The 13,819-nt window shown below is 42.7% G+C and overlaps 1 protein-coding gene across 1 annotated transcript in view; it reads right to left on the minus strand.

Annotated features, from left to right (window-relative positions):
- The window catches only part of CREBRF (CREB3 regulatory factor), a 40,407-nt gene that overhangs the window by 6,565 nt on the left and 20,023 nt on the right, over window positions 1–13,819 (minus strand). Inside the window, exons 2-4 of the mRNA XM_019506404.1 lie at window positions 10,592–10,780; window positions 8,617–8,742; window positions 4,714–5,785 (exon numbers count right to left, since the gene is read on the minus strand). Coding sequence (XP_019361949.1) covers window positions 4,714–5,785; window positions 8,617–8,742; window positions 10,592–10,705 — 1,312 coding nt within the window. The 5' untranslated portion in view covers window positions 10,706–10,780. The remainder of the gene's footprint in view (window positions 1–4,713; window positions 5,786–8,616; window positions 8,743–10,591; window positions 10,781–13,819) is intronic.

A 13,819-nucleotide genomic window follows, 5' to 3' on the forward strand; every position in this document is an offset into this window, starting at 1 on the left:
AGGCACTGTTTGTCTCAGCTTTTCCAGTCTACATAACTGTGTAAAGTTAGTTTATCTAATTGGGACAGAATAGGATACAGCAATATCACGAGCGGGTCTAGGGAACCGATAATTCCCCTCTATGTGGCACTGGTGAGGCCGCAGATGGGAGTATTGCATCCAGTTTTGGGCACCACACTTCAAGAGGGATGTGGATAACCTTGAGAGGGTTCAGAAGACGGCTACTTGTATGGATGAGGGCCTGCAGGTAAGACCCTATGAAGACAGACTGAAGGATCTGAATCTCTTCAGCCTCTGCAAGAGAAGGCTGAGAGGTGATCTTGTGGCTGCTTCATCATGGGGGAGTCAGCAGGGAATGGGACACAGTTTACCAGGGCGTCCCTCAGGATTACTAGAAATAATGGCCATAAATCTGTTCTCCTTCAGTTTGGATTGGACACAAGGAAAAAATTCTTTACGGTAAGAGTTGCCAAAACATTGAATGGGCTTCTAAGGGTGGTGGTGCTTTCCCCTTCCCTGAGATGTTCAAGAGGAGATTAGACGGGCATCCGGCTGGGGTTACTTAACCCCAGTGCTCCTTCCTGCCTGGAGCAGGGGGTCAGACTCGACGATCTACCAGGTCCTTTCCAACTCTAGAAGTCTATGAAATCTATGTTATTTTCAGCTTTGCTGAATTCTTTAATTACAAGTTTAGGATGAGTAGTAAAAAAACAAAACAAAAAACAAACGAACAAAAAAACAAAAACAAAAAACCAACAAAAAACACATAACAGATTAAGTATCATTAAACAATCAGGCCTCACCTTCCCAAGGTCCTGACTTTCAAAACAACCCCCTAACCTTGTCATCAGAAGCAGACATCAAGTGGGATGCAGCCTTGCCTTAACAGCAGATGCAAAACCTGTCAAGCATTTCTGCTACTACAAAAAACCACAACTTGCCCACAACAAACCCATCGGAACCCCTGGATTATACCACATTTGGGGATATGCATGCGGAGATCACTTCCAGTGCACCAAATTATCTAATGCAAACCATGTGGATGAAACCAAACTAAAACTATGCAGAGTGAATGATCACAGGTAAAAAAGAAAAAAAAGAAAAAAAATTAAAACAGAGACATGTATAGAACAACACTTTTCACAGAACTACCACTCACTTTCTAAACTTACTGTCCTTAAGCTCAAGGAGAACATACCTGCGAAAGGTAAGCCTGGGAACAAAAATCGTAAATTTACTGGACACCAAGGACTAAGCACTGAGTATGCCATGCAGTCTGACTCCTGCTAATCTTTGTGCCTGCTTTTTCCCCCAGACCTGTTGAAGGATGCTCAGCATTTGAAACCTTGCCTATGTCTATCCGAACCATGCAGTTGGCCCAGTGAAAATCCCTGCCTCTTAAATATCGTTAACTTTTTCACTATTTACCAATAAGGAACAGAGATACAGAAATTACGGCTAATCCCCAAGACTATACTGAGCTGGTGGCTCAGCAACAGAACATGGATCTCTTGAGTCTCTACAGAAAAATCACAAAACCTAAAGCAAAACTCACAAAAATCCAAGCCCAAGTATATCTGTAAAGCTCATCCTGCCAAGATGACTGTTCTTACACAAACCCCAAGAAAACTCATATTGATTAGGGTCAACGCATCAAACATTTGGCCCACAGTGCTGCCTGTGGGCTTCAGACCAGTGCACTGCATGCAGCATGTGCTGGCTCCTGCAGCCTGTACTGGCCTCAGACCCACACACACTGTATATGGCGCGTGGAACCCATCTGGCACAGGCTGCACAGAGAGAAGGGTTCAGGGGCTGAACCTGCACATGTTGCACACAGCACGTAGGGTCAGTCTAGGGCATGTGCTGTCCGTGGTGCTCATACTGGACCAACCCTGCTCACTGGATCTGGGGTTGATCCAAAGTCAGGCCCTTAGACTGGCCTCGTGTCAAAGCCAGTGTCCAGGACTGGTCTGGCATGGACGCAGCATACATGGGGCGGATGCGTGTTCCAGACGGGCTCCGTGCACTGTATGTAGCATGCACCCCAGAATGGCCCGTTGCACCACGTACTGCATGCGGGGCTGGCCCAAGGCACGTGCTGTCTGTGGCACTTGCACCAGAATGACCCTGCAGGCTGGCTCTTGTACATGGGGCCAGCCTATGGGCCCAATCCAGCTTGCAGACCAGCCCCACACCCCTCATCTGGCACACAGGAGCAAATGAATTTAACACCCCTGGGTTAGAGGAAAAAAAAAATTAAGGACAGTACCCTCTCCTAAACACCTTTTTAAGGATCCAATACACTCCAAGGGTTTATACTGGGTAGTTACAAGGGAACAAAAAATGTAAATTGTGATTCACAGATTTGGACAAGGAATACACAAATCTGCAAAAATCCATCTATGCCTGGTCTTCCAACAAAGATATTTAGGAACTTGACACACATTTTCAAAGTCAGCAGATCCCTACCCTTGTTAGGACTAAAGCCTCAGATGAGCTGCCAGAGCTTGCTACTTTCCATTCAAATCAAACATTCTAGTGTGGCAGGGAGTTCTGGTTATGTAACAGTGCATTTCATCCTAAATATAAGTAAAGGGAAAGCAGGCAGCTGTGATGCGCCAGTTCTCAGTATTATAGTAAGAGTGCCAAAAATGGTATGCATTTGTTTAGGGACTAGTATCTTAGGCCTAATATGCGAATACTGGAAGGGAACAGGGAGGAATTCTGTTTATGATGATTCCTACCCTAGGTTGCCTCTGCTGTAGAGCCAGCCTGAGTCCCACACATCACGTGCTTTTTTCCCCCACTGCAAACTCCAGCAAACACTGTATACCATCCCAAAGTGTCCAAACTCCTCAGTACACAGAAATAAGGCAACCCTATGCTGCTATGGAAAGGATAATGTAACTGTAGCTAGCTATAGCCCTCAATTCCCAAACCAGAACTTGATGTACTTAAATTATCAGATTATCCTTCTCTCTGCCACTAATGGAGTTCACTAAAGGCATACTGTTGCAATGACCTAGTGATGAGGGTGAAACCTCAAAGTCCTGATACTCAATATGGGGAGATAGTTTCAGGATGCCATTTAAACAATGGAAACTAAAGGAGGCAGAAAGCTATTATTTTATCATCTCTTCAGATGAACCCATACTCCACACACTTGCAAAAAAGTGCAGGAGGAAGTAGGGAAAATAAGATGAAATCATCTATATAGAAAATACACACAATAGGAAGTCAATGAGAGTTAGTGTTCTTTGTCCTTGCACCTTAGCTCTAAATCCAGCTCTCTGCCTTTGATGTTAGTACAACAGAATTCGTAAATACTTCTGCTCATTCCCAGGCCCTTTTCTGAAGTATTTTCACCAATAAAGGAGGAAAAAGATACAAACAAAACCCTGGTGTAGCACACTCAGACTATATAGCGTTTTAATCTTTAGTTCAACAGCCAAGGCAAAGGGCCTTCATTTACTTGAAATTTTAGTGAGTTTATTATATAGGTCAAGCAGCAATTTTGTTTCCCCAGTTACTGTGCTGCTACATGCAGGAGTACTTGCAGTTAATAGAAGGCAGAAGGGGCTCCTTGCCAGCATAAAACAAACTTCCAAAGAGAGTAAATTATTAATGTATTACCAGAGTAAAATGCCAGCAATATAATTAACCACCTTTTCAAGATTACTGGTTTTCCCATGTATAATATGCAACATGCCTCAATGCTCTAATGCACCTAGCCGAATCAAGTGCCACCACCCAAAAGTATTATAATAGCAGAAGCCACTCAAAACTTCAGAACGAGAGAATAAGTTGAGGGAGTTCCATACAGAAGTGAAGAAGGTAATGTTTTAAGATACTTGCATATGTACATTACAAGCCTTTAAAATGAATACAAAGCAACATAAGTATATTTTGTATAAAGTCCTTGCTAATGAGGCAGCTTTATTCTAAAATTTTCATGGCCAGACATCAGCATGCTTAACTTGAACTGCTGATTTAAAAGTGATACCCCTCTCTCAAAACACAGATGCTTATTCTACACTGGAAGGACTGTATAAAATGTGATTATAGCTAAGAATTAGTTTAATTATTCTGCACGGTTTTTTTTGTTTTTTTTTTAATACAGTAATGGTTACTCCATATCACCTTCCAGAAGCAGACTGTTCTGTTAATTTTATAATTACATTTGCTATTTGCACAGGAGACTGTGGAGACTGAGCTTCAATCTCATTCATTTCTGTGATTGCCAACAAATGGGCCAATTAGGGGAAGTTGAGGGGTTAGGGACGATCATGTACAGTGGCTCAATAGGATCTAGGGAAAAGGTAATCACTGATTTAATGTGTCCTGTTAGGACTCCGCATACCCCATCAATCTGTTGAACAGGGAGGGAAAAAAAAAAAAATACAAGTAGGGTCCTGCAATTAGAACAATAGGATGGGAGTCAAGATTCCTGAATTCTCTCTGTGCTTCTATTACTAATGTTATTGCGTGATCTTAGGTCAATAATTTAACATCTCTCTGTGAAAAGGAAGGAATACCTGTCTTGTAGGGGTATAGTGAAGCTTCATAAGTGAATGTTTGAAAAGAGTTTTGGAACCCAGGGATAAGAGGTAAGGGCAAACTGTTACCATACACCAAAAGTATATTTTCCACAAGATTTCCTGGGAAGATGCAAAGCTACCCAGCTCCAGCAAGCCAAGAATTTAAAAGTACCTGGTTCAGAGAAAGTATCACTGATGTCGTCATCTTTGTCATCTTCATAATCTTCCTCCTCATCATCATTTTCAGACAACTCATGCTCACTGCCAAATCCTTCATCATGGTCTTCATCTTCAACATCCTCCTCATCCTCATCCTCCTCTTCAGGGTCTCCTTTGATTGACTGTTCACCCAAGCTATCTGTGACAAAAAGAGAATAATTGTGCTCTTCTTTCTTCTGTGAAGAATCTGGCGCGCACGTACTGGCAGAAAGGCTGCTCTCCCCCACAATTAGCCCAGGAGTTTCCTGGGGTGGGTTGAGGAGCAATTCCTGAGTCTCTTTAAAAGGCAGAACAGGAGGAGGAGTACTAGGAGTCTGAAGGGAGTCTACCACTTTCCTTTCTTGTCTCTTTGCCACAGCTCCACAGTAGCAGGTGTTTTCTTTTGCTGCATCTGCATGGGCCTGGCTCAACACCGGTCTGCTCTGTGGCAACGGACTGATCTTTACTTTTGCTTTTTTAACATAGTCTTTACATTCAACGTGAATGTTCACCTTCTCATTAGTGTATGTGTTGGTCTTCACCATGATTTGTGTGCTTGACGTGGGCTTGCTCGCTTTTTGAACACAGTCTGACAAAGGCGCCTCAGCCTGAACATTTTTGGAGGAACAAACTGGGGCTGCTGCTCTGCTTGTGATCTTTTTGCCAGGTAGCAGAGAAGTTAGAGTGTTCTGTTTTACACTAAAAAGTGAATCTGAGTAATAAAGTGAATCTGAGACAGGTTGAGAGTCCTCGCTGTTAAGCTGGGCCAAAGTTGGAGTTTTACTTATCACCTCTTCATCTTGGTATGGGCTTGAAAAATCATCAAGGCCAAGATAATCCACTTCTTTTGTTCCCCAAATGTCACAGCTGGTTAGTTTGGTATACTTGGTTAGATCTTCACAGTACGTGTCCCACTGCTCCCAGTTTGAGGCAAATGCTTCATTACCCAGAATGTCTGTAAAAGACTCCAGGTTTTCAATGTCTTTGCAGTCCTCCATAGAAAGGAAGTTGTCTCTGGAGCTCTGCTGACAGTCCATTTCTCTGTCCTGTGCACAATAAGACAAGTTAACAAGATATATTTTAGGGAAATGGGCTTCCATTTAAGCCAACAATACTGGGAAATGACAGACAGTATGTGAGACTTCTCTTATGATACAATGTGACTCCATGTACCTCAGCTTTTAGCTAAAGCATTTTCTTGGGGCAAGGCTGAAACCTAGTTTCCATGCTTCAACAGCTTTAGGCTTCTCTGCTGAGACTGCCAAAGATACCAGCCAACTGTGGCAAGATTTTTTTGTATGGTGTGCATGCCTGACCACTAGGAACTGGACTCAAACCAACAATTCATTTAGCGTATTAAAGAGCCATCAGATGGAAACTACTTTCCTCTCAACTGGTCTACATCAGATTTGTACACATAATGAAGAGATAAAAGACTCTACACATCTGCCTTTATCAATCCTAGGCCATTTAGATCCTGGAAAACTTTATTCTATCCAAATCTGTGAAATAATGTATGAAGGTGATCACTATTACCTGGGCAATGGGAAATGCTTATGTTGAAAAATATTAAGAAGTCAATGTTTCAGTTCTGTTCTGCTTTTTTTAGATGATGTAACACCTGTTCTAAGAGCAACTACATTGTTGAGTTTTCAGCTTTCAAGCACCATTCCCCAGCAGCAGTACAACTATTTACTACGGCTGTGTGAAGCTTCAGTTTGGAGAAGATTCAGCCCAATTTGGAGGTCAAATCTCCGAACTGAAATGCTAGAAGCTTAACTTTCCGAATCGATCCAGAAAAGATTCAGAGGGCAGTCTTCATGGGGAAACAGAAAGAGGGAGGGGGAACAGGGTGGGGAGGAGAAGCGGAAAGGACTGACATCTCTAGATGGCCAGCGACTGACTTCTCTCTACCAGAGGTGCAGGGCCCCAGAATGCCAGGCCTTGACAGCTGGCAGGCTTCATGGCTGCAGCAGGGCCTAGCAGGCCTGCAGTTTTCACCCCCCTGTGCCTTACATACACCATTTCAGCTATGTCAAGAGTTCTGCTTGTCATAGATTCATAGACGCTAGGGCTGGAAGGGACCTCGAAAGATCATCGAGTCCAGCCCCCTGCCCCAGGGGCAGGAAGTCAGCAGGGATCATAGGACCCCAGGAAGATAAGCATCCAAATGTCTCTGGAAACCGTTCAAAGTGGGCACTTTAACTACATCCAGCAGCGGTCTACTCCAAACCTTGGGGGCTCGGACAGTAAAGAAGTTCTTCTTTGTGTCCAGTCTGAATCGGTCGCAGCATAGTTTGTGACCGTTCGACCTTGTCATCCCTTGGGGTGCTCTGGTTCCCCCAGGTCCTGCTAAGCACCCCGATAAACTTATAGGTGGCTATCAGGTCACCCCTGAGCCTGCGCTTTTCCAGGCTGAAGAGCCCCATGGCTCTCAGCATCTCATCATAAGGTCTGTTTTCCTGACCTCTGATCATGTACATGGCTTTCCTCTGCACTCTCTCAAGCTTCTCCACATCCTTTTTGAACTGTGGAGCCCAAAACTGGACGCAGTACTCCAGCTGCGGCCTCACCAAAGGTGAGTACAACAAGAGAATGACATCCTGGGATTTCTCACAGGCCAGCATTTTGCTCGCTTTACTAGCTGCAGCATCATATTGAAGGCTCATGTTCATCTTGTGAAGAATCATGACCCCCAAGTCCCTTTCGTCCGTAGTGCTAACCAGCGTAGCACTGCTGAGCCTATAAGCATGCTGCAGGTTTTTCCTCCCAAGGTGGAGGACCTTGTGCATTTTTTGGTGTTAAACACCATCAGGTTCTCATCTGCCTAATTCCTGAGCCTGTCAAGGTCTGCTTGGATCACCCTTCTGTCCTCAGGTGTGGATGTTTTACCCCAGAGTCTGATGTCAGGGAACTTGGCCAGTCCGCTTTCAACACCAATGTCTACATCATTAATGAAGATGTTAGATAGTATAGGCCCTAGGACAGATCCCTGAGGGACCCCCACTGGGCAAAGGGCACCACAACGATTGACTTCCATCAACCACCACCCTTTGGGTCTTACTGTGGAGCCAATTCCCCAGCCAGTGGATCGTGGTGAGGCCGAGGCCTCAGTTAGCCAGTTTTGCCAATAGGTGATCATGGGATACCAGATCAAAGGCTTTTTTAAAGTCAAGATATATAACATCAATCTCTTCTCCCTTGTCCAGGTGATATGTCACCTGGTTATAAAAGGAAATAAGACTGGTCAAGGAAGACCTACCTGCAACAAACCTGTGCTGGATATCCCTCAGGATGTTGCCATCAGCCAGTCTGTTAAGCAGTTTGAGGTGCAGTTTCCCAGAAACCCCTACACTAATCACCTTGAAACCTGGCAGGCTTCATGCCCTCAGCAGAGGCTACCATCCCTGCAAGTTTCATCCAAATCAGCCCCAAAACAACAAAGTTAGATATTTAATTGATTCCCCATTACACTCTATGGCTGAATCTCTGAAGCAGCTCCGCATCAAATTTGGCCAAATTGAAAATCGGAAATACAAAACAAAAAAAACTATTCAAATCTCTGAATTGAATCGCTGGCATCCAAATCAGCAAATCCGAATCAAATAGTTCCCTATTCATATAGGCCTACCATTTACTCAATTCAAAGCTTTTGTATATCTTACAGTCCAAGGCCCCTGAAGACCTCTAGATTTACAAACCTTCTTTTGAATGGATATTACTGTTGCTAGTCTGGTGGCTGAGGTAAGGAATGGGCAGTAATGAATAATCAGTCAGACAGGTGGCCTCTATTCAAACGATCACCCCCTCATTTTTCTAGGAATTTAAAGCGCAGCCCAAGGTAAAAGTCAGATAAACAAACAAACAGATTACTTACCAGTTCATACATGAAATCTGGATCTGAACTGTTTGCCAGAAGATCTGTGCTCATCAGCGTCTGTTCTGAAAATGTATGGCTCCGAAAGGCATCCCCAAAAGGAGGGTCCATTCCACTCACACTGGGCTACAACAAAATCATTGGAATTTTTTTTTTTTTTAAAGAAGCTCTAAAACAGTTAAATAACCCCTCTCCAAAGATCTCTCTCATTACCTCAGCAGAACTTAACAGAGATTTCATGTTTCCATAAAGAGACCATTTTAAAGATTGCTACATTACAAGTAAAACTTTCCCCAAGACTTATTTCACTTGAACAGCCTTTAAACTTGCTCTGTGCTTGCATTTGGAAAAAATGTTTTAGATAAACAAACACACATAATATCTTAAACTGTTAAATCATATTTTCTCAGCCAATTAGTGACATTCAGTGCTTTCACCTACAAAAAAGAAGAGACACTGACATTTGTATCCACTGTAGCTGCTGGACAGTTGCTCATTCATTCTTTTTCAGCTGGTCAAAATCCTTATTTGTTTAGCAACCTTAGTGATACTTGAGCATTTTTAAATGTGACAGACCAATATACCTGGGCATAGTCAGTACTCCTAAGAGCAGCCACTATCACAACCTTGCATCCCCAGCGGCTTTACTTCCAATTTGCAATACTCCCTGCTTTTCTAGTTCTGGCAGCTTTTCCCTTCAGTCTTAGCCAGAAGAGCCTGCTATTTTTTTTTTAGTTCTGGGTAGAGAACATACAAAAAAACCCCTCAATTTATTTGTAATGGATTTGTTCCATCTGCTAAGAAGGAAGCAGGGCTTTGTGTAGAATGATTCTGCAATTAGATTAGGATTGCTAGCCACACAAACTTTAGTGGCGTAACAAGACCATTTGCTGCTTTCACCTTATTTTTAAATCTTGGTCTTCATGAGATCCCAAGACCTCCTGAAACTAATGAGTGGTAAGAGGAGAGGATGCACTGTGTTACTGAAAGGCTCAGTCAGTCTACTGGTGTGTGAATCACTGCAGTAATAAGAGGCTGTCCTCCACTAGTCTCATCAGGAAGACAACTCTGCTGAATCCTGCTGTGTGACAGACTACACAACTAGCAGCAGCACAGTCCTCATCTTAAACATCAGCAGCATCCCAAAAATGCTATGGCACTTTTAGACTCATGTCCGCAGTAAGGAAAAATGTATATTATAGCAGCCCACTGTCCCTTGAGAATCCACAGCAGGCTACAGAACTGTCAGAGAACTAGACTAATTATTTCCTATTGATATGTATGAATGCATAGCCACTAGATGGGTTAGTCTCAAAACGTACAGCCAATTAGAAAGGTGAACTGGAAAAGTGGCATAGTCATGGCAGTTTACACTGCAAACAAGTTGCTGTTATAAGCCTGATTTCTCCTCCCTTTCTAAGATCACAAAAAGATATACTGTTCTCTAGACTGGGAGAACCAATCAGGAGTCAAGGCAGAATCAATCTACTTGCAAAGGGAAAAGCATTTCTGAATCACAGATACTAAGAGAAAGGTGATGTTTGTTGGAAGAGTAACTGTTTTAACATGTGATGATGCTGATGGGAAAGTATTAGCATGTTTCACCAACTTATCAGCCCATGCAGATATGATGGAGGCAAGGAAAAGAAAGAGGCTAAAAAGAGGAAGGTAGGTTGAGCACCCTTCTATTAAGAACTCTAGGAGTCATCAAACCTGGGGAGAAGGCTTGAGCTTTAAATTCTGTTCTCCTACTGGTGATTATGATTTTACAAGATGATATCCCAGCAGAGGGAGAGGCTTAACTCTGACTTCTGGATTTCATGCTCAGAGTAGACCAGAAGGACATGTTACTTGGTACTATTTTTTCCTCTTCTTTGGAATATTTCTTCCCTGTTGACTTCAAACTTTGCCCTGTAACTATGTTAGAGAGCGAGCTTATTAAAGTAAATACCATTGTAACACAAACCAGGCTTACCTGAGGCATTTCCAAGCCCAGATCCCCCAAGTCCAATTCCAAACTTCTTGTTTTCTTAACTTGTAGGTTTTTTTCCAGCTTTACTTCAGTGTCAGTGGGTAACATGCAACTCATGCAATGAAAGGGACTCAAGTTTAAACCTAGTATATCTTCAGTTCACCCACATGGAGCTCTTCTCTTTGTAAATTTCTGTGTAAATATGAAATCAACCAAAAAAAAAGTTAGAGTATCAAAGTGTTTCTTCAAGAAAAAGTTAGTACCCCATTTTGATTAATACCGAAGCAAAACCAAAAGGATCTTTCCCAGTATTGATTAATCCTCAATCCTTGTGGCAATCCTACAGACATTAATTCTCCCCAATCCTAGGTTAAATTAAAAAGCTACAGAACTCATGGAACTGAAGTCTTGTACAAACTTAACTGGTGGTTTAAGCCACTTTTTGTTGAGTCTCTAGCCTCACTGCATGCTGTCTGCATGGACGACAAGCTCTTCAGGGCAGAGACTGCCTTTTTACTTGACTATGAAGCATTTCCCTTACCACTAGGCCCATGCACAGAGCAACAGTCTTCATAAACTTGGTATCAGAGTCAATACATTCTCAAAGAATTAGATGCAGTTAGTCACTAAGCAGGCAGTCCCCAACTATTCTGAAGTAGGTATTGAAAGAATACTTGTTTTAGTGTTTCCCCCATCCTTTCTTTAATTTTTTTTGTCCCTTTTCCTCCATATTAAACTATATCTAGCAACATATAGTGGTAGAGAAGCATAGCAAGAACACCAGCCATTAAAGAAAGGGAATCTTTCTGCTAGAAAAAATGTAAAATTGGGATCCAATTCAAACTTGCCTAAGTAGGTCTGAATCCACCAAATTTATGTTAGATGCAAGCAGAACAGACCAAGTTAAATTTGATTCAACTTATTCAGTAGCAATATCCCTGACATGGTATCTTCCATAGAATCGCACTTTGTTAGTTCAAACGCATGTCTAAATGACCCTCTCCCATCTCTTCTTTACCTTCTGCTGTTATGCATGAAGACAGAGACAGGAAAGCTGAACACAGAAAGAGTGAAGTCCTTCATGCAAATATCAATAACTGTAACAGTAATCAAATAAGAGTTCTCATTATATTCACCCCAAAAGCCCTGACTTCAAGGCACTTATATCACAGATAAGTATTTGGCCAAATACTATTACCTTCCTCTTCCCAGCTCAGGGGGTGTCAGTGGGTACAGTGAGGTAACTGGGAAGGCCCAAGGTGGTACGCAAGGGTGGGCAGGGATGGAGCACTGCCACCCACCACCCCACACTGCCACCTCCCAGGAGTAGGGCTGGGGGAAGGAGGGCAGCGGCATGCCTCTGTGGGCTGCACAAGCGCTGCCCGGCTCGCCAGATGCAGGGCAGGGTTCAGGGGGGAGCTCACATGCGGCAGCCGCTGCTGCCACCCACCACCCCGCACTGCCACTGCTCCCCCATGCACCACCTCCCCACTCCCTGGCTCTGCATCCAGCTGCCAGGGGTACACTTATTTAAAAAAAAGGTTGAACACCCCTGGCCTAGCTACGTGAGGAAAAACAAAAAGACAGCCTCACTGGAAGAATGACAGCTAAGGCTTTGGATCCATAGTTCTTCTAGTGTCATCGGTTTAACAAATTTCAGTATTTTTTAATGGAATTCTTCACTTTGTAAAGAATTGCCACCAAAAAAAATGATACCACATCCTCACTTTTTTTTAAACTTATTCTCTTGCTTTGAACTGCATAAGTAGCACCAAAAATGTCGTCTTACACTGGAGATGTACTTGAAAAAAATATCCCTCTTTAGTCATATCACAGGTAGATTAAGTGAATCTTTCCTTCGGGCACTCTTGTATATTGACTTAAAGTCGCAAGATGTTCTTATAAATCACTACAGTGAAAGACAGAATACTAAATAAAGTTTGTGTCCTTACAAGATAAAGTGGTTTTCAAATAGCAAATCTGTACACAGAAAACAGCAAAAACACAAAATAGAAGTCCACCATTATATACAACCTAAACTTTAAGCAGACAATATAGATTCTCAGTATGATAATGCAAATGCTACCAACAAAGCCATTCCCTTTAGAGCCCACATGTTAAATGCGAATGATTGCTCTGAGGAAAAATTGTTTCTGTCCTAAGTTCCCCAACAATTCCTTTTCTATTTTTGTTAAATTGATGTTTAAACTTTCAGGCAGATTAGCTTAAGGCACTAACTGAGCAATCCTTGTCTGTCTCAATGCAGTAAAGACTATCCAGAAAGACATCTACAGAACTAGCTTGCTCAATGCCATGAAATTTCACATTAATAAGCAAATCCATTTTGCAACCTTGTCTAATCCAGAAGCAAAGCCTTGCTCTCTAAATCAAATAACGAATGCAGAAACCCTTTTGGGATCCTTACTCCTCATTCTGCCTGTGAAAAGGGAAATGGATTTCATCTTTTAAAACCAACTCTATGCTGACAAACATCATTCTTACCCTCTAAACATGCCAGCACCTAAATGGAGAACATCTGAATTGAGCAGCAAATCTCTGGCCTATCACATACAAGTTCTGACTTTTATTTTGAACACTACATACAACCCCATTACCCTTAACAAACAGGGTATAAAATAGAGGGCACAATTTAGCCCAAGTGCCACTGTGACGGTTTCAAGAGCAATCTGGCACTTTCCAGAAGATATACTTCTCTGCTGTTACGTCTTGAGTTCACAAAGTTCACAAAGGATATTATGAGACCTCTTAAACTTTTACACGCATAAGGGTAAAAGGAATATTTTAGGTATAAGCTAAGAGTGTCATGCTTAAATTAATTATTCCCACATTTGACCAGGGAGAATGTCAAAGTAATTGCTTTTTCTTCTAGTTCCCTTTAGGTTTTCTTAGTCTGGATTGTCATCAGAATGCTTATTTTATCATGTTAATCACATTTAGTAGAGGTGCACTAATATACATCAGTTCCATATTGGATCGGCACCGAGATGAAGCAAATTGAGAGCATGGGCAATCGGGCTTTTTTGGCTCATGTGGCTAATACTGTAGTTGGTAAGTGCTGCGTGCATGCGCACAGCCGCAGTGCAACACAGCACTGAAGTGGCCAGGAGTGCAACCAAGTTTGGCTGATAAATCTGTTGCTGGGGAAGGGGAGGGGGGGAGGAGTGCAGAGCAGCCCGTTGGCCCTTCCCAGTGATGCAGCAGGCAGCAAAG

This window comes from Gavialis gangeticus, unplaced genomic scaffold, assembly GCF_001723915.1.
Source record: "Gavialis gangeticus isolate Ggan-Ray unplaced genomic scaffold, GavGan_comp1, whole genome shotgun sequence".
In the NCBI taxonomy this organism is placed as follows: domain Eukaryota; kingdom Metazoa; phylum Chordata; order Crocodylia; family Gavialidae; genus Gavialis; species Gavialis gangeticus.